At 40.6% G+C, this 21373-nt stretch overlaps 1 protein-coding gene and 1 non-coding gene across 5 annotated transcripts; both read left to right on the top strand.

Annotated features, from left to right (window-relative positions):
* The first annotated feature begins 4851 nt into the window (after positions 1-4851).
* CCNG2 (cyclin G2) lies at positions 4852-18805 on the top strand. Of its 4 annotated transcripts, none has more exons than XM_045532873.1 (8): positions 4852-5983; positions 11026-11163; positions 11809-11946; positions 13029-13279; positions 13638-13716; positions 13795-13893; positions 16161-16366; positions 17386-18805. In XM_045532873.1, exons 1-8 carry the CDS (start codon positions 5948-5950, stop codon positions 17507-17509), a joined length of 1071 nt encoding a protein of 356 aa, XP_045388829.1. In that variant the 5' UTR covers positions 4852-5947; the 3' UTR covers positions 17510-18805. The 4 variants fall into 4 exon arrangements, with proteins under 4 accessions (XP_045388829.1, XP_045388833.1, XP_045388830.1 ...); XM_045532877.1 differs by lacking the exon at positions 4852-5983 and adding an exon at positions 6249-6265; XM_045532874.1 differs by lacking the exon at positions 4852-5983 and adding an exon at positions 9461-10046.
* Positions 6552-6641, top strand: LOC123624902. The gene has a single exon (XR_006730264.1). It is a non-coding gene; the product is annotated as a small Cajal body-specific RNA 11 (non-coding RNA).
* Positions 18806-21373: the final 2568 nt, after the last annotated feature.

Here is a 21373-nt window from a genome sequence, read left to right on the forward strand (position 1 = left end):
ATGACACCCTCCCATGATGTCTCCAGTCTTGAGACCTCTTCCCCAGGCAGAAAAGAACCTCTTTTTCCTTACCCCACTGGCTTTCCTGGGATTTGAGGGGTGAAACTGTGTTGAAGCAATTGGCCGGTTTTGGAAGAAACACGTTAATCCAAAACTTTGAGGGCAGTCGATCCTGGCAGGCTGATCTCTCTGGACAGTTTCTTTTCAGATTAGTTCGGTAGAGAAAAATCTTAAGATTTCTCAAAAGTATATGCACTTCCTATTGAAGAGAGAGAGAGAGGAAAAAAAAGGAAAAACACATACACAAAGGTATACAGGTGAATAGTTTATCAATTAAATTTCCTAACAAAACATCCAATCCACATTGCCTTGGCTTAAGCTAACTGAAATTACTGATGCAACCATTTTAAGTGAATGTAATAGAAAATATAGTTAATTGAATCAAATATATCCAAATCAGCGGTGAGGGTGGATCTTCTCTGCTAGTCCACCAATTCAACTGCTAATCTCTTCTAGAAATACCCTTGCAGACACACACAGATATAATGTTTTATTCTCCTTCCTTAATACCAGAATCACTACGTAAAAGAGTGTGGGTGCTGGAGTCAGATTGTCTGGGTTTGACTACTGATTCTACCACTGTCTGGCTGTGGGATCAAGTTACATAAATCTCTGGGCCCCTGTTTCTGGATCTGTGCAATAGTACTTACCACTTGCATGTATTTTGGACAGTAAAATTACGTCAGTACACGTAAATCACTTAGTACAGTGCTTGACAATTACTGATTACTCTAAGTAGATTTATTGTGAAGTTAACAAAATTTAGCTTCACTTGCACAGCTTTCTTCAAGTTCTTAGGAGACCCCCAGCAGAATCCTTGACTGGGTTAAGGGATATCCAGATAGCTGGTAAAAACATTGTATCTGTGTGTGTCTGCAAGGGTATTTCTAGAAGAGATTAGCAGTTGAATTGGTGGACTAGCAGAGAAGATCCACCCTCACCAGTGAGGGCAGGCATCATCCAGCTCCTTGAGGGACTGAACAGAACAAAAAGGCAGAGGAAGGGTGAATTAGCTCTCTCTGCTTGAGCTGGGACATTTCATCTTCTCTTGCATTGGCTGTTAGCGTGCCTGATTCTCAGGCCTTCGGACTTGGACTGGGACTTCCCATTGGCTATCCTGGTTCTCAGGTCTTTGGGCTTGGACTTGAACTACACCACCCTCTTTCCTGAGTCTCCAGCTTACAGACAGCAGATTGTGGGATTTCTCAGCCTCCATAAATGCGTGAGCCAATCCCTCATAATAAATTTCCCTCTACATACAGTCCTTCATTGTTTAACAAGTGGGATGTGTCATTAGGCAATTTTGTTTGTTCAAACATCGTAGAGTGTACTCACACAGACCTCAGTGGTACAGCTTACTACACATGTAAGTTATACAGTATAGCCTATTGCTCCTAGGCTCCAAACTTGTGCAGCATGTTACTGTGTTGAATACCGTAGACAACTGTGACGCAATGGTAAGTATTTATATGTCTAAATACATCTAAACATAGAAAAAGTGCAGTAAAAATACATGACCAATGTGTATGTGGTCTGTTGTTGATTGAAATATATTAATACTCATGCTATGCATGACTGTATCTGTATATATCCTCCTATTGGTCATTTCTCTGGAAAACCCTGACTAATGTAGTTCATATATATATATATATATATATATATATATATATATATAAAATTTTCTTTTTTTTTTTGAGTTTTGTGAAAGTAAGAGGTTTTAACTGCAATCAGCTAAGGCCGCTATCTCTCTCCATGTCAAATTCCACTGTTTAATTTTCCCTTGCATTTAGGGGTGCTAGAGTGTCCACCAACATTCTGGGGATCTGGCTAAGGGGAAATTAAGTTGGGGACATACCATTTTAACTGAAATTTGGAAAAACATTTTGGAATATTTCAAAACAATTGAGAAATTATGGACTGTTAATTTGGATATAAAAGAAATGTGCCCTCTTTTGTCATCTGTAAGTGCTTTTATTAAAGAATTAAGAGAAAATTTAGGTAAAAAGTTAATGATAGGAAATAAAAGTGATAAAAATGCACGATGAAGTGAATAGAATGTGTTCAGACATCAAAACACAAACTACATACAACAATAAAAAAATTTTTTTCCCAGCTCATTCTAAAAGCAGTACTTCCATAAAAGGAAAAGAGAAAATTTTAGTAGAAGTAATTGATAGGTTTTTGGAATGTTTGATACTCTAATCAGTGAAGAGGAAGGAATCAGAAGCTCATACTGAAAAAAAATAGAACATTCTTGCTGATTTGGTACAAAATACTGACATCAACAGAGAAGACATAAAACCCAAAATATGCTTCGGCAATAAGGAAACAGAAGACAAGCTAAAAAAATGAGTGTGTCTAGTTTTCACTGAGGCCCTGAAGTTTTACAGCTCATCCACAGAAAAAGCTTCATAAAGGTTTTCCCAAATCAGACATCAATCATAAAATATATTACTAATGAATTGTAAAACTGAAACACTTTAAAATAGCCACAATTTTTTAAAAACAAAATTTCATCAGCCATGTTAAAGACTAAATTAAAAAAAGTTCTCTATAGAAAATTATAATATTGTTATCCTATAAAGATAGGATCAGAGAGTACGCAGCCAAAGATATTGGCAAAAAATTTTATAGCCATGTCAGCCAGCTTATTAATAAAAAATATCACGGCATTTCTCAGAGTTTTGATGTTTGTGAGTATAGAAGATTTTATTTTCTAGAGACAGTCACCATAGTATCTCTCATCCCAGACACTCTTGTTATAAAGTGATTGACACACCACTCATTGAGAGGTGGAGTCTATATTCCCTCCCTTGAACCTGAGCAGACTTGTGACTGTGGCTGAAAGGGATGTTGTAGTAGGCAGAATAAAAGTCTCTCAAAAATGTCCACCTCCTACTCCGCACAACTGTGAATATGTTAATGTTACCTGGCAAGAGGGAATTGAGGTCCCTAATCAGATGACCTTGAGGTGGTGAGAATATCCTGGATATTCCAGATGTGCCCACCAAGGTCCTTATAAATGGAAAGGAGACGCAGAGGAGTCAGAGTTGGGAGAGATGTGAAGACACTACTGTAGAGTAGGACTAAAACAATATTTTAGTTTGTTTGATGGTGACTTGTTTTTTGCTCTTAGCTAACAGCCAAATTCCGCTTCTGTACACAAAGCTTGCTTGCTTATTGCTTGATTACGATAAAGAGCTAAAACCATGCTCAAATGCAGTTAAAAAAAAAAGAAAAAAACCGCACCACAGGTGGCTTCCTGATAGGGAGGCCGGCTGTGCAGGGCGAGTGTCCTTGGGGAGAAAATCTCCTGGGAGGAAATCTCTTGGAAAAGAGTCTCTTATCAAAAATAACTAGCAACAGACTCCAGCAAAAAAAAATATAAAAACTTTGTTTTTACCCCAGGGCGGGGTCCTGGTTCGTAAAGAGACCACTGCGTTGGTGCTCTGGGACCTGGACCCTAGCTCGAGCTAGTCAAAATAAAACTCCTTTGCCTTTACAGCCTCAATGACTCTGTCTTTCTGTTCCCGGGGCCGAGGAGAACCGGCTCTAACACTACGATGCTGGCTTTGAAGATGGAGGACGGGGCCACCAGTGAAGGAATGCAGGTGGCCTCTGGACACTGGAAGAGGCAAGGAAATGTCTTTTCTCTAGAGCCTTCAGAAGGAATGCAGCCCAGCTGACACCTGATTTTTAGCCCAGTGAGACCCATTTCACATTTCTGACCTCTAGAACTATAAGGTAGTAACTGTGTGTTGGTTTGAACCCTGAAATTTGTGGTAATTTGTTACAGCAGCAATGCAAAACGAATACAGAAGCTATATGACTGCCATGGCTGGTTCAAAAAAGGAGATACAGAATCCACCTGATTTTCTTCAGGCCCCGTCACCATGCCATGAGGAAGTGGAAAGATCATGTGGAGAGACCACATATGTAAGTGTTCTGGCCACCAACCTCAGCTGAGGTCCCAGCCCACAGCATCAACTCCAGACACGTAAGTGAGTGGGCTGCAAGATGACTCCGGCCCCAGTCACCATCTGACTACAACTTTATAGGAGACCCTGAACAGGTACTGCTTAGCTGAGCTCAGCCAACCTTCAGAACTGTGAGTGATGATAATAAAATTATTGTTGTTGTTTTAAGCCACTAAATTTTGGGGTAATTCATTGCATAGCAGTGAGTATATGCCAACTTCTAAAAATTTTACATTGTGTCTTTTTTTTTTTTTTTGAGACAGAGTCTCACTCTGTTGCTCAGGCTAGAGTGCCATAGTGTCAGCCTAGCTCACAGCAACCTCAAACTCCTGGGCTCAAGCGATCCTTCTGCCTCAGCCTCCTGAGTAGCTGCGACTACAGGCATGGCTAATTTTTTCTATATATTTTCAGTTGTCTGGATAATTTCTTTCTATTTTTAGTAGAGATGGGGTCTCGCTCTTGCTCAGGCTGGTCTCAAAATGCTGACCTCCAGCGATCCTCCCGCGTCGGCCTCCCAGAGTGCTAGGATTACAGGCATGAGCCACCGCACTTGGCCATTTACATTAAGTCCTAATTTGTATCATTACAAATACTGGCTTTCATACCTTATTTTTTATTTGTAAATCCTACTATTTTTCCCAAAGACAGCCTCTCCAAATTGTAAAACTTCAAACCCACTCCTCCAAATCTGATTCTACTCCTGTAAGTAGTCACAATTTATTTTTCAGAATGTGGTTGAAAACATAGCAATATATTTAATTAAACAGACTTGAGAAGCTTTGATATAAAGCAATCTCTCTTAGAAGTTAAAGAAAACCCCTCATTTTGAAAACACAAGTTAACAAAGCAAAATTTAAGCTTATACTATGTATTGATATCACTTTAAATGTCAATTGCCTTTTCATTTGAGATCAAAATAAGAGATCGTGACTTTCACAGACAGTAAAACTTCTTTTGGGAATAAGATGATATATTCAACAGATGTCACCTAAATTATTCTTTGCTGACAGTGTCAACTTCATATCATGCTGTGATGTCAAGAAAAGACAGGAAATATTTGAGTTAGGTTATAGTTCTTTGAACAAATCATAAAACAATAATATGTATGTAAATAATAATGTACAATGTTCCAGAATGTAGTCTGAGCCACTTAATATATATTTGCTTTGGGACAGACCCACCATTTTGAGATAATTAGCTCTGATTTCAGGAATTGCTGTATTCTCAGTTCATTGTCCTTTGCCAGCCTTTCCATGTCCTGTCAAGCCTACTTCATTTGTTTTGGTTGACTTTTGGCATTACAGAGAGCACTAGATAATAAAGTAATGAGACGGGCTGCAGTCAAACGAGAAGCCAGTTCTCAGGTATCAGAGATAGTTTGCACAAGGCTAACTCTCTTGCAGGCTAGTAGAGCTGGGAGGGGCTAAACTGGCTGGAAACAATAGTCTCTACAGTGTGGGTAATTCCCACAATTCCAAAGCTGGATTCATCAACGTCTGGACATTCACTGTGTTGTGAATATCACCAACCCTTGCATAGATATTAATAACTAAATACTCGTCTAGAAAGAGAGGACATGCTTCAAGCATAAAGAACAAAAGCAACACAATATTTATATGATAAATGATTGTAAAATGTGGGGTTTGCTGATTTCAGATTTGAGAAGATCTGGTCCATGAGAATGTTAGAAAGGAGAAAATATGAGATGCCTCACAGGTTTATTCTACTGATTGCTTGAAAAAAATGATAATTGTCTGGTATATAAATCATCTCATTCTTTCAGGTTCAGATTAAAAGATGAGCGCTTGGTTGAAAAATCTGAATCATTTCAAGATGGCACTTGTGTACCTTTCCTTTTCCTCTCCCCAGGCTAATCTAAGCAGGGAGTTTGAGGCTGCAAACCACCTTTAATGACAGAAAACAGCCCTGCCAGGGAGGCAGAAATAGTGAGTAGACTCATGTCAGCTTTAACAGATCCTGATGGTAAGGTTCTCTCCTCTCAGGGCTGCCTTCTACTAGATTGCTTTGATGAGGTTAGGGTTGATCCCTTTCCCTTCATGAAGTCACAGCATTGTGAAAAATTCTGAGAGCCTGGAAATATATAGGTAATTGCTTTCACAAATGTTGGTATTTAATTGTTCCATATGAAGTAGACACAATTACCTTTGGCTTTTCATTTTTTTTCAGGTTGAGGCTCAGGACAATGGGAATTATTCAAGGTATTCAAGGTACTATGTCTAATGAGTAGGAAAGCTGGGATTCAAAGCCATTTTGATCCTCAGCCAGTGCTTTGCCCTACAACTCATATATAATAGGTTATATTCTGGGACCTTGTTTTATTTGTCCAATTTTTAAATACCTGGTGTCTAGTATCATGCATGGCACTTAGTGTGTATTTATTAAATGTCTATTGAATAAAAAGCTAGGATTTATTGTTAAACATCATCATCTTTCAGGAAAAAGATGATATCTAGAAAGTTGTGGGAATTTTGATGCCTTACAAAGTGCAGGGAATAGTCTGGCAGGACACACAGCAAACTCCCTCTCAGTTTAGGAGAACTATCCTAAGAATAGGACTGGCTCTTAAAGGCACAAGAGGACAATTTAATTAAAGAAAAAAAAGTTCAAGGAAGTCTAAGTATAAATCATTCAGAGAAGCACTGCAGAAACCCCTTGGGAATGCCCTATTTTCTTTTTAAGGTAGAAGCTTAAGTGGTTTGAAGTACACCCCTCAGGAGTCAGATTCGCTGAATGTCGGCCTTGTTTCTGCTCGGGCTCTCCCTGCTCATTACCTGTTCTGTGCTCACCTTCTAGTTCAGTCTCATGTGTCACTGAGGACAATGGGCTTCTGTGTCAGGCTTTCACGGGGTTATTGGGATAGACCATCACCCAACTCCACCGCACCCCTCTCACTGTGCTGTAGAAGATCAAATATCTTAAAAATAAATTCTCTCAAAGTTGTTCTTGGGGGCTGCCAGCTTTCTGATTTCCTTATTTTGTACGTGTGCATGTTGCAGGAAAGTTGCCCTCAAGAAAGCTCAGGAAAGGCTAAAAGGTAGCTGATGGGTAAAGTCTGATTAGCCTACAGGGAATAATGTTTTTTTAGTAAATAACACCTTCAGCTCTAGCAACATAAGCCAAGGTGGTAAGGACAAAGAGAATCTGAAGAAGGGCTGTTATTAAAAGAAAAAAAAAAGATATATTAACAAACAGCAAAAAATCAGCAGAGAAACCTGCATAATCCACCCCCCTCCCCCATGGCATCTTTGTTAAAAGGAGGTGTTTTTTTTCTTTTTTTTTTTTTTGTATTTTTTCTTTTTTTATTTCTGTCCCTGCTGACGGGGAAAAAAGGAGGTATTTTGAAAAAAAGAATGATGTAACTACTGGATTAATATTTTTAATGATTGCTTTCCTTTAATCTTACATAAGTGGACTAAAGTGGATAAAGGGCTCCATCTTGGACAACTTGATCAGCTTTTTCTTCTGTGCTGAGCAGGGGCCAGCCAAGAGCAGGAAATTCAACACCATTCACAAAGCTTTCTTGTCTTACTCTCAGAGAACTGTTCACATCATTCAAGAGGCTGCCTGTAAAAAGACACAGAAGATACCAGTTACAAATATCATATAGTACACATTTTGTAAGACTTTATAAAATTTAGTGATCTAAGGAAAGGACAATTTCTAGATTTCTTCCTTTTTGTCTTACATATTGCCATTTTAAAAATTTTCTACCACATCATTTCACATTTCCTCTTTCATATCACTTATTTTATGACTTATGTTCCTTTTCTACTTTTGGCCTCTTATTTGGAAAAAAGAAAGTCCCCAGTCTCTTTCATGTTTTGGTCACAGACTCCCCTTTCTCTCATGGTGGATGTTCTGCTCAGCTGCTTTCTGTATCTCCATGGACTGTCCATGGACCCTCTGTACACTCTGTACAATGAGCTGTCATCTGTGCAATTTTACTCTTAGCTCTATTCTCCAAGTTAGTTGCAATTTGATTATGTTGAATAAAAGTAACTGTTTAAATAATGTTTGAAAGATCCAACTGCATTGCATAAAATTATATAACCTGTAAAATCATTTAAAAATAATGTGCTAATTTTATTTTCCAAAACCCTCAACAAGACCACACCTCTCTGAAATAAGAGGATTAGCTCTCTGGGCTCCAGACTGATGCCTGTGTTTAGCCCTAGCTAATATGCAAAGAGACTTTCTAAAATTTCCTAGGTGCTTTGGAAAGCAGAGAGAGCTGCTGCTAAAGCTATGTTAAGTGCCTTCCCATATTTCACAAGTAACAAAACAATTCACAGAAAACATACAGAAGAGCAGAAAAGAGAAATCTGTTCCCAGGGGCTGATTATTTAGATTAGCACTCTCCAATGTGCTATTTACTAATTTAGGAGCGAGAAAGTAAACAAACCATAAATGTTCCAGGGGAATCAACTACATCCCTCAACGATAGATATTTTGAGTGAGAGTTTCTCAGGCCTAAGGCACCTGGTCTGTTTGCTTTTTGCCCCGCCTAGAGAGAGGTGTCACCAATTATAACAACGCTAATTATAATGGACAATAAATGATAATGTATGGGTGACCATGGACCAAGCAGCTCTGGGAGTCTTCATTAAAACAACAGCACAAACTACAACCTCTGGAGGCATGCTATTATAATTATTAGATTTTATGTACCCTCATTAACGCGCAAAGTTTTTATTAGAAAGTCCCTCCTTTTAATTTTTAATTATGGAAAAATTCCAAGGCTCGCAAAAGTAGAAAGAATAGTATGACGAAACCTCGTGTCCCCACCACCGAGCCTCAACGACTCTCAACTTTTTGCTCATCTCGTTTCATCTATCTCCTCCATTTTTTTCCTCTTGGGTTAGAAAATTTGAAAACAAATACCAAAACATGTAGCATTTATTGACTATTTCAGAACGCACCCCGAAAATGTCAGAATAATTTCATTGGTTATTGCAACATGGACCCACAGGACAAAAAAAGAAGGATCCTAGAAAACTCTCCTGGGGCGGAAGGGGTTGCCACAGAGGTAGGTCATCTAGCTGTTCGCGCTCTTAGGAGGTGCGAAGCGAGCCAGGCATCCCCCCGGGCAGGCGGCGGCCGGAAGGGAAGGCACAGACCCCAAAGACAGGGAACCCAGCGCCTGCAAAGCTCCCAACCCAGGCATGCGCAACGCAGACCCCAGAGTTGCTAAGGCCCCGAGGAAGACAGAGGCGCAGGATACGGTGAAAGCCAATCAGAGGGCTCGAAGACTAATCAGTTAGCCAATCCAGATTTGAGAGTGAATCAGGTCCTCCGCACTTTGCTCACCCCACCCGTATCCAATCAGAGAGCTGGCTGCTTTGGGCGGACTTTTCAAAACAGCGAAAACAAAACAAATCGGGGACCTTTAAAAGGTGCAATGCGACCAGAAACGATCTCCTTCCGCTCCTCAACCCTCTCGCCGTCCCCACCCTCCCCGTCCGGATCAATCGCGGAATAAATGCGGCGCTCAGGTTGCACCCTCCGCCCTGGCACCTGGCGGGAGGACAAGCTCGGCGAAGCCTAGGAGAGCCGAGGGAGCCACAAGAGAGAAGGAAACAGCGGCCTAGGGCGGGACTCTTTTTCGAAGTCTGTAGTGGCGGTGGAAGATCCCTCCGCGGGGAGTCACGTGTCCCGCCCCCTTGGGGGCGTCGAAAACTCAAAACAAAAACAAGGGGTTTGCTGCGGCCTCCGCTGGGGCGCCGAGGCGGGGGCGGCGGCAGGGCTGTGACGGGCGGGCCTCGAGGGGCCGGCGCGCGTCCCTGCGGACGGCGGGCGCGGGGAGCGGGATGGAGCCGGGGCTGTGAGGCCGAAGCGGCGGTGGCAGGGAGGAAGGGTCGGATGCGGGTCCAGGGGCAGCGCTGAGGCGGCGGGTCCCCGACCTCGGAGAACGGCTCGGAAGCCGCCGCCGCGCCCAGTCCCTGCGGACCGCGAGGCCGCGCGGGCCGGTGGAGGCGCGTCTCCGGCACGGTGAGTGGGCCCAGCCGGGATCGCCCCGGGTTTCTTTGTTCGTGGTCGGGGCCGCGAGGGGAGGTGGTATCCGTGCCTCGGTGCTGCCCACCCCTCACTCCCGGAGCTTGTCCTCGGCCCCGGCCCTGTGGGAGTTGGCGCCCGGCGACGGGTGCTGGTGGGCTGGAGGGAGGGGCGACGCGGCTAAAGGCAGTTCTCCGCTTCGGTGCCCTCCCCCCTCGTTTTGTCTCGGGTCTCGCCGGGGTGGCGCTTCTTGGATTGACAGCCCCAGGGCTCTGCAGAGTTGCGGAACCGGGGGGCATCAGCGGAGGGACGAGTGTTGTCCGGGCGCGGGGCGGGCTGGACTTCCTTCCCCCGACCCCAGCCGCTCGGGCCGCGCCACCACCGCTCCCTCGCCCTGGGGTGTCTGCCACTCTGGAATGTCCGGAGTAGGCGCTGCCGCAGCGGATGGGGAAAGCGCGAGGCCCGGACTCGAGCGAGAGGGGCTTCTGGAACGGGGCCCCCGGGGCGGGGCTGGGCTCTGGAGTCTCCTCCCTCTGGTTCTTTGTTCAGTCGCGAGACTTTCCCTCCCCTCCCCCCTATTGTGCAGCTCCGCACCCCTAGAACTCTCTGCAGCCCCTGCCCACCCCGGTGCAGTCCCCAGGGCCCAGGTCCCTCCCCGGGCGACTTCAGGTGTGGCGGACCGTGGGACACCGACGCCCGCGGGCAGTTTCCTGTTTGTGAAACGGCTGGCCGGGCCGACCCAGCGCTGGCCGACCGCCGTGACCGCGGCCCCTCCCCCTGCCACACCTCCTTGACCGTGGGGAGGATTGCTCCGGGGTTCTGGCGGACGTGACGGTCCCCTCACCCGCTCCTCGCCGGGGTGTGCTGGGGCGTGCTGCGGGGCCCCTCCCTGGAGGTATTGGCTCCAGTCTTTTCTGCTCTCCTTCCCCATCCCTGTCACCCTCAGGTTACATTCTGTGTGGTGTCTTTGCTGCAGATGAAGGATTTGGGGGCAGAGCGCTTGGCAGGCCGTGAAAGGGTCCAGCTCCTCGGATTATTGACCCTCTACCTGGAGCAAGAACAGAGATTCCAACCTCGAGAAAAAGGGCTGAGTTTGATCGAGGCTACCCCGGAGGTAAGATGGCAGAAAAGATAACTTGCTCAAGCAGCTGATAGGGCTAGGAGGAGATAACTTATTTTTAACGCAATTGAATCTCGACTAAAGACTGCAAAGTTTAAGACCAAAATTGGTGTTACTGGAGTATCAAGGTAAACGTTATTACAAGGTCATGCTTTGTTTCTTAGCAAGAATGAGAGTAGTGATACTTAGTGTACAGAAGTGTTTCTCCAAATGTGGCATCCCCAGCCTGCAGCTTCTGGGTGGGAGACTCCTTGTGAATTGAGCAATTCATTTGTGGAAATTCCTCTGCTTATGGGATATTTATTTATAATGGGTTTTTAAATGATTTTTAGAAAAACAAAAAGAAGCAAACAAGAAAGGCTCTATCTTCATTCTAAGGGAATTGAATTATATTTGCTATAATCCTCTGGAATGTGGCAACAGTTCACCTTATATTGAATTGCTGAAGTGCTTTTATGATGGGTATTTTTTAAAAGCAAGTGATTTCCATGTGATAAAGTGTATACCTTAAGTGATACCACTCTTCTCCCCTATATTCTTGAAGATTAAGGCAAAAAAATTACCTTATTGTTTGAATCTGTATATTATCCATCTAATTCTAAGAAAATTATAAACTTTGGCTCTTGGTTTTCATTGCAGAATGACAACACTTTGTGTCCAAGATTGAGAAATGCCAAAGTAGAAGATTTAAGGAGTTTAACTAACTTTTTTGGATCTTGCACTGAAACTTTTGTCTTGGCTGTCAATATTTTGGACAGATTCTTGGCTCTTATGAAGGTATTCAATCATTTTTTTATTAGTACATCTTCGTTTTTTATGCCCAATGCTTAGCACACGAGGGTTCAATAAATATTTATTGAGTGAGTGTAATAATGCCCACGGTACATATTTATAACAATCAGAATTGATTATTTGTAGTCTCTTGGTACTAGACTAAGAGACTACAGAATTAAGCGTATTGGTGTATTCTAAGTTAGCTTTTGCTGTACCTCTTAAGTACTGTCTCTTTGAAGATGTGACAAAATGGAGACTACTGTTTTTTTAGGTATTCAGTCTATGTATACAGTCCTCAAAATAAGGTTTTCATATTTTCATCTCTCATCATATTTCTGTTGGAGCCTAGATGTTTTTAATACTGAAACATGACAAATGAAGTACAACAGTATATGAAAGGTGACTCACTATAAGTCTTTTTGAAGCAGGGAGCCACAGTCTTACTAACAATCACCGACAACTGTTAGAAAAATGTGGTGATTCTTTTGCCAGTAGGATTGCTGTCAGCTGCTGGGTCAGTTTTCAGGGCACTGAGAAGAAAAGGGCAGCCATCTGTCTGTGGCAGCTTTTACATATGTCCCACTCTGCATCACTGATGTGATATTTCTCTTGGGTAAAATTACATTGAAGTATGGAATGACTCTTAAAGATTTGTATGTAAACAGATAAGTAGAAAATACTATTTTTATATCCAGAGAGGTAGTATATTTTTTTGGTGTTGAAAGGCTTAATTTATTTTGGGGGCGATTGTATTATTGTGAGTTTCATAAGTCTGAAATATAAAGCATAACTCAATGCTAGAAATCTAGCTTTTGAACCTGCATGGAAGTTTTTTTTACCTGCATTTAAATTTAAATTAAGTGATATAGAAGTTCAAAAAGCCTCTTTTATTTTAAAGGGAGGTTAAGAAAGTCTAAAATGTGAATATGAGTGTAATTGTCAGTGAAAGGCAATTACATATAAGGGAAGCAGCTTGATCGTGTTTTGTCTTAATGGTAGGAACATCATTACAATAGTCTTTTAAGTGTCTTTGGTAAATCAAAGTGAAAATTGTTAAAAGAAGCCTTTTTTTCTTTGTTTTTTAGGTGAAACCTAAACATTTGTCTTGCATTGGAGTCTGTTGTTTTTTGCTGGCTGCTAGAATAGTTGAAGAAGAATGCAATATTCCATCCACTCATGATGTAATCCGGATTAGTCAGTGTAAATGTACTGCTTCTGACATAAAACGGATGGAAAAAATAATTTCAGAAAAATTGCACTATGAATTGGAAGCTACTACTGCCTTAAACTTTTTGCACTTATACCATACTATTGTACTTTGTCATACTTCAGAAAGGTCAGTGGGATTAAAAATAAAAGTTTTGTACTTTGAGCATTGCCATAGCTAACAGTAAGAATTAGAATGAAAGTGAAATTTATAATTTTACCCCCTTCAAATGTTCAACTTGGACTTTTAGTGGCAAGTCCTTAAAATTATTTAAGGCCAGGCAGGGTGGCTCTGGCCTATAGTCCCAGCACTTTGGGAGGCCAAGGCTGGGGGCGGAGGCGGGGGATGGGGATCGCCTGAGGCCAGGAGTTTGAGACCAGCCTGGGCAACGTAGTAAGACCCTGTGTCTACAAAGAATAAAAAAAAAAAAAATCATTTAAATCTTTGGAAGTTTAATAAATCTATTGTCTTTCTTTGCATTGTGTAGGAAAGAAATACTGAACCTTGATAAACTAGAAGCTCAGCTGAAAGCCTGCAACTGCCGACTTGTCTTTTCAAAAGCAAAAGTAAGTCAAATTCTTGTTTACATATGAGTTACAGTTTCTATTTTGAATGTTTAAACAAACTTTTGTTTTTTCTTGTAGCCATCGGTACTAGCTTTGTGCCTTCTCAATTTGGAAGTAGAAACTTTGAAATCCGTTGAATTACTGGAAATTCTCTTGCTAGTTAAAAAACATTCCAAGGTAAATATCTTCAGTCCTTATTCTTTAAAACAAGTTTCTTTCCTAATGTTTTATTTTTTCTGTGGTGACTTAAACACGGTCATTTTTTCTTATATCTCAAGTGTTAAAAGTTCTCAGTATGCAGCTTTGACCCAGATGGTATTAATTTGGAGGGGAACTTGGTCACTTAACCCAGCTGCTTTCTGCATGTACATGTTCTTTCTGTAGTATTCATACCATATGGTAATACAGCTGTGTACATTGCAACACATGCATTGTTCTAAAATTCATACTAGGAAGTAGACTTCAGTGTAATAGGGTGGCATTCATTGCACCTATAGGGCTGAATTATCATCCCATTAGTAGCATCACCAAATAACATCAGCAATGTTGATGTTTTAAACCACAATGTCTCTTTTTAAACCCCTTAGACAAACCAGCCCAGTAAGTCTTTGCAGTCATAAAGAGGTATAAAACAAACAAAAGTTTAAAGTCTTAAGCTGATAGTCTCGTGGAAATATGGAAATTAACATGAGGTGGTATGTTCTGTCATTTGTTATTGTGTCCCAGTGCCAGATAATAATGAATATCGGGAGTACTTTGGGTTTTTGCTAGCAAAGAAGTAGGGCCGATCAAAAGCACTATGACTGGGAGCCTGGTTGGAGCAAAAGGATCTTTGACAGTGAAGGTTTGGCCAGCAAAGGCTTATGGCCAAGAAATTGGTACACAAGATGGGTTTGGGAAGTCATTTTATTTTTTAAATTTTTTTATATTTTTCATAATAAGTTATTTATTTTTTAAATTTTATTTTTCAAGTTTCAAAATATTAAGGGGTAGAGATGTTTTTGTTACATGGATACATTGTATAATGCTTAAGTCGGGGCTTTTGGTGTGCCTGTCACCAGAATAGTGTTCATTGTACCCAAGAAGTCATTTTAGAGTAGGCTTACAGATAGAATGTCTGGGTGATGGTTGCAAGCAGGAGTAAGGCTATCAAACTCAAATAGTAGTTTTGGAAGCCAAGCATGGAAATGAGTCAGGGAGTCATGAATGATCAAAATTTAGACCTAATGGTGGAGAGAACATTGGCATCATTGGCAAGAAATTTGGGAGACGTTAATTTGTGATGAAAGTATGATTTTAGGTGCTTGTAACTCAGGTAGGTAGGTGTCTAGCAGGTATTTGGCTGTCTGGAATAGAAATTCAGAAGATAAACCATAGTTGGAGATTGAGATTTGGAATTTCTCATGAAGAAGCGATAGTTGAAAGCATAAGAAATTTGTGAAATCCTTTGAGTAGGGTGTCATTTGAAGCTCTGGGGCTTCCAGCATTGGGCTTTCCCCCACTAGGAGCCCAGTGAAGGAAGGTACATCCTGACAATTAAGAGCAGTGTCAGATTGGAAAGAGGTTTTTAAGAAGAAGGTGCTCAACAGTATTGGATTTTGATGAGAGGTTCAATATAGTGAAAATCAAAGGAGGTCACTGGGTACCTCAGAGGTAGTGTCAAAAGAGTAGTGAGGAGGGAATGACAGAAGTCAGATTAGAAGGGGGTTAAGGTGTAGATGTATTGGGTGGAAATGGAGGCCAAGATGATACTCAAACAAATCTTTTGGTGAAAGTGCATGTGTGTGAAGTATTTTGTTTGTAACATGGATAACTTTATAGCTTTTGTTTTTACCATGATTTTATTAGTTTTCATCTGGACTTTTTATTGATAGCAATATCTAGAAACATCTTCAGTGAAAATTGATTCCTTGAAATAAACTGGGGCATTCCCCAGTGGTGGAGGAACTTTTTGGGGAATTTCTCTTCTATTGCTCACTTCTCCTTTAGTTTGTATCTGGTGTTGTAGTGTAAATAATATGTTATTAGCATTCCAAACAATCTATTGGTTTCTGTAACAACATGTTTCTGTAACAAAAGGAATGTTACATTCCTTTGCCTTCAAACTATTAAAATAGTTGGTTTATTAACAGACCCAGAAAGTTTTTAGGCCAGTGTGTTAGAATAGGCAGAGAGAGCTTTTCTATGTATCGAATCCTATGTAAATTATACTTAATGGTTCTCTTTCTCCAAACCAATGGTTCCCAAATTTTGGCTTCACATTGAAATCACCCAGGGAGCTTTACAAACTTGTTGCCCAGGTCACACTCCTTATCAATTAAATCAAAATATATGGGTTGGGAGCCAGGCGTCAATATTTCTTTACAGATTGCCTGGTGATTCCAAGGTGCAGCAAGGTTTGGGAGACACTGCTATAATTTCTTCATTAAAATATTTCTTTTCAGATTAACGACACTGAGTTCTTTTACTGGAGGGAGTTAGTTTCTAAATGTCTCGCCGAATATTCTTCTCCTGAATGTTGCAAACCAGATCTTAAGAAGTTGGTTTGGATTGTTTCAAGGCGCACAGCCCAGAACCTCCATAACAGCTACTATAGTGTTCCTGAGCTGCCAACAATACCTGAGGGGGGTTGTTTTGATGAAAGTGAAAGGTAAGCAGGTTCCTTGACGAACTAAACTTCCCCAAACTAAATATTACTGATTTTATGATTGAAGCAGAACTATGGAAAAATATAAGGCATCAGAGAAAGCCTTACTCTAACATCATTTCTTCAGGTAACAAAATTAACCAGAAGTAGTTTTGTTAAAATAGGTAATGATTTATAAGGCTTCCCTCCTGCTCTTTCTAAAAACTGGTTGTTTTTCATCTTCCTCCTCATCTCCCTTGCTCTTTTTAAAATTTTATTCATTTATTTATTTATTTTCCTCTTGCTCTTTGAAATAGAGTTTTGTTGGAGGGGAGGGGCGGGGAAAGAAAGAAAGAAAACCCGAAGACTGAAACAGCATTTTGGGGTTTTTAATGTTGATATGAATTCCTAATATGGTGCTATAGGGAAGAGATTGAGGTACGCCTGGACCAGACAATAAAGGGAACCATCAGCACTCATGGGGCAGAATTCTATAGATGTTCTTACAGTTTTGTCCAATGTTGTCTTCTTATTCAGAGTTTAATTATTTTTGTTTGTAAAGTGAATTATTTAATTTTACTAAATTTGACTGTTGTATGCTGTAGAGATTTTCATAGCTTGTTAGTTTCTTGCTTTGATATTTGAGAGTATTAATGATGCCATTATTGAGGTAAGAAAGACATCTAAATAGATGATGTGATACAAGATACGTTGTCTGTAGTCTGCATTTATCGGATTTAAAATATTTAGAGTCCTACAATTAGTTGCTGATAGTAGTTATTCATTGGTACAAGAATAATACTTTGGCAAATAGTAATTTGTTTAAACTTCTTAAGAAAATCTGCATTTTCTGATGAAATTACTATAGACTTCACTTTAGGAAGTCCTTATAAGTTCTAAGTGTTGTCTCTGTAAAGCTTAAATTTTGAATATAAAAAATCCTAAGATTAGAAATATTCATATAGTGGTTTTATTTTGCTTGTCAAACATTTAAGTGTATTTTAAGTAATGGTATTCTCTGTTGTCTGTCTTTTTCGTTGTAGTGAAGACTCCTGTGAAGATATGAGCTGTGGGGAGGAGAGTCTCAGCAGCTCTCCCTCCGGTGATCAAGAGTGTACCTTCTTTCTCAACTTCAAAGTGGCACAGACACTGTGCTTTCCATCTTAGAAATCTGGTTGTTCTATGTTAGAATTTACGTATACAGGTTTCAAAGCAATAAATGGGGGAGTAGGTAGTTTTCTGGGTCAGCCCCCATCTAGGCAGGAATTACATAGACTGGAATACCTGCCTTCTATTTATTATTCAGATCAGATCTGGTCTATTTTCATATGTATCCTAAGCCATCAAATGGGTTAGTGCCTCTTAAATAATTAACAGTAATTTAAACATTGGCACTTTATTTTTCTCGTGGATCTTTAGGTACTTGGCTGGAGGGAAGGTGCTTATACCTTCAATTTATTACTTTTCATAAAAATTTTTAAAGATAAATAGCGTAGCTTAATCTTGAACATTTTATAAAGCCTTCAGGTGTCTTTATTTAAGCAGATTGGAAGTGTGCAAGTGCTTCCTCAGCAGGGACAATAGATAATCCTTGAATGGTTTATCTCAGATTTCCCCCTCCTTCCTTTCTCAGAACAGAGAATATACTCTTAAATGTCAAACACCATTTTTTGTTTTGTTTCTTAAATGATCAGTGTCTATCTGATGCAGTTCCTATAAATTTAACAATTGTATTGACATTTCTGTGAATTTTGGTATGTAACGTCTTAATTGAAGTTTCTGCTAAAGCAGAAATAATCGACAGGCTAAGGCTGTTAGTTGCATTCCTAATGCCTAAGTATTGTCAGACTATAGTATTATTTTAATGTTATTTAAAAAATGCGTAATCTGCTAGTTTTGCATGTGTCTGTATGAAAGCAGTGCAGGCAGTTGAACACAACTAGGTAACTATTGGAATTAGTAAGTGTTGATCTAGGAGTACATTTTATCTCATTTTCTATATTAAAAAATGTCTGCATGATTGCATTTTATTTCCTTTGTAATTCACATTTCAAAAGTAATGTGTTTAGTATATGGGTGCCAAGATTGAATATGAAGTGAAAAGAGCCCAAGTGTTTGTAGTATTACAGTTTTAAGCAAATCTGTGTGGTGATACAGCCATAAGAATGGGGATACGTAAACTCTGTACACGTAAGGTTTTGTACAGAGAATTTTTAATTTTTTAAACTGTATATGAAAATGTAAATCTTTAAAAATGTACATAAAATACTGTATTTTTTTACCTTGTGTGTGTGATAGTCTAGTCATTGCATGTAAATATAATTTATTGTGTATTCTGAATTATCAGTCATACATTGATGGCTTTTTTACTGGTAAGTCAACATCCATTGGGTGTTTTCAGAAATGGTCTTTTTGAAGTAATAATTACATTATAATTCAAAATAAAATTATTAATGAATTCTCCTTGTTTGCAATCACATCTTAATTTTTAATCTTTCCATAAAAGTGCTTGCTGTATTTCAATGAGAAGGCTTTGAGTGAGGCTGGAATGGTTCCAGGGTAAGCCTTCTCACTGGCTTCCAGCAGTTCTCTAAGTAATGGTTCTTCATCACAGTTTGGCCCTTAGCCTTGGAGATACCAAACGTGAATCTGTCACTTGAGAGTTAAGCTTTCTCTGGGGTGGACTCCTATTAAGCAAGCTCTCTGAGACTGGTGTATTACCAGAATAATACCTATTAATTTACAGTGAAAAGCAACAGGTATCAAGTAGACCAGAATGCTCAGGTTGGCAGATCAGTTCAGTCTCTTTGTGGAGACAAACCAAAATCTAATCAGAAAGTTGCTTTATGAATGAGCATAACGTGTTAGCTGTGAAGGAGCCCTGCCAGGTTCTGGCTCTTGTGGACCTCTTTTTCCAAGTTTCAGGTGGTTTTGCGAGTGGTGGTCCTTTTTTCTCCCCATAGGTTCCCTATCCATCTCGTTTGATTTTGGTAGACCTCTGTTTTCTCTAGTTGGTTAGGGAATTATGGATAATGGAATATGGTTTTCTAGTAAGAACTTCTCTGGAGATACAAGCATAGCCATGTTTTCCTACTCTCCCAGTGGAGAATCTCTACTTGAGATTGACTCTCCCTCTCATTACTAAATAATTTCAGTAAATCGTAGGCAATATATTCTGCTTTTAGATTTTGATTTGTTGACATGTAAGAGTTATTTGTGGCTTTCCAAGTCTTGCAACCACCTTTAGTTCCTCCAGGTTGTTTTGCTTTTATTAGATGCTCTTTCTGCTGAATCTCATCATGGCTTCATCTTTTCCCCCATCTGGTTTTCAGTATATTGAGTCTAGACCTCATACTGAGCTCCTAACCTATTTTTTTCACAACTGGCCATGCCACTTGGAAGTTTCTTATCACTCCCAAGCCTGCTGTTCTGTATGTCTTTCTCAATGAATAAGAATTCTGTCTACTCAAGTTGAAAACTTAGGTGATAACCCTCATCTCCTTATGCCTGTTTGTTTACTGGAGGTTGCCAGCCTCCATCATTTATGTGATTTCATTTGTATTGTTACATCTGTCTCTTCTTTTTCAGCCACTGGCTTGGTTCCAATCTGCACTCAACATCAGCAGGGTTACGGCAATGTCTTACTGATCTTGCAGTCTCCAAGCTTACGCCTGATCTCTTAACTTGCTGCTGGCATATCCTTTTAAAATAAACAAATTTGACTATCCTGGAAAATTTTTCAATGGGTCCCCCTCAGTCAGGAGAAAATTAAATCATGACATGCAAGTCTCCACCGAATCTAAACATTGCACCTGTCTCCAGCCCTTTTTTTCCCCTCCCATTTCCTAGAACTAAAAAATGTGTGTTAAGAAAGCTGATTCTGGCAGCTATTTAGAAGATGCACTGGAGCCGGTAGGCATCCTGCAAAAATCCAAAAGGTGAGGAAGGACCGAACTAAGCCAATGGAAGTGGGGATGAGGAAGAGAGGTGGAAACTGAGAAGTACACCCTTTCTCTTTAGGTATTTATTATTAGGAGGCTCACAGGCAAGTCTGGGAGGCTGGTTATGCTCTCCTTGTGCCATTGAATCAGTTTTCCCATGACTGTGATGAATAAAATTGAGAATGAACCACATCCCCTTTCAGAATGGAGGGGGAGAAGGCTACCTACCATTTTGGCCTCATACTTGCCCCCCTTGACTTGGTAACATATTTGGCTTTTCAGGTTTTGACCCTGTCATTTCCTGAGATGTCGTTTGTGCACTTTGCTGCTTCTGCTGTTGTGCGTGCGAAGTATTGGGCCGGGGCCCTGGGTCTCCAGCATTTGCCCCTGCTTCTGCTTCCTTCGCCCAGGAACTGAGAATGGACAAATGATATACTTTAACTGCGTGTCAAGCTTGGGGTTGATACATACTCAGGTAAACTGTAAAGAAATTGGTTGCAGAACACTTCTCAACAATTTTACCCATTTTCTTTATCTAGGATTTGCCTTTTTCCTTCAGTTCCTTTCAACACTACGTTGCAATATGGTGTTCTCTCTACTTCCCTCCTCCTTCACCACACATGCAAATTGTGTGTGTTGCCTTATTTAGGCAACCCACTCAGATTCATATATGAACAAGGACAAGGTAGTTTGGATTTGTCACTTTTGAACTCAGTTTTCCTAATTATTTCGTACCAGAAATGGTCACAAAGTTATTGTCTTTGTGTTTAGCAAATCAAATTGTGTGGTAGATAGGTTTCCCAATATGACAGCCAATGAGTCTTCACCCATTTACTGCTCTTTCCAAAAACTGGAGTCTGTTTCTCCTGAATTTTGGCTGGCCTTGTGACTGGCTTTGCCCACGAGAGTGCAGTGGAAGAAACTCAGTCTGTGTCCAAATCTAGGCTTTAAGAGGACTGGCTGCTTCCCTTTCTTCCCTCTTGGAAGCCAGCCAACTTGCTGTAAGGAAGCTCAGGCTGGATTACTGAGAGATGAGAAGCCATGTGGAGAAAGGCTCTTGAGAATGAGAGACCATCTTGAATGTTCCAGC

This window comes from Lemur catta, chromosome 19 (genome assembly GCF_020740605.2).
Source record: "Lemur catta isolate mLemCat1 chromosome 19, mLemCat1.pri, whole genome shotgun sequence".
Taxonomy (NCBI): Eukaryota; Metazoa; Chordata; class Mammalia; order Primates; family Lemuridae; genus Lemur; species Lemur catta.

Excerpts from the sequence above, each read along its gene's own strand:
- CCNG2 (XM_045532873.1), top strand. The coding sequence starts at position 5,948 with ATGACAGAAAACAGCCCTGCCAGGGAGGCAGAAATA. Across the intron at positions 5,984-11,025 it reads CTGCCAGGGAGGCAGAAATA|ATGAAGGATTTGGGGGCAGA; the intron begins GTGAGTAGACTC and ends TCTTTGCTGCAG. Across the intron at positions 11,164-11,808 it reads TGATCGAGGCTACCCCGGAG|AATGACAACACTTTGTGTCC; the intron begins GTAAGATGGCAG and ends TTTTCATTGCAG.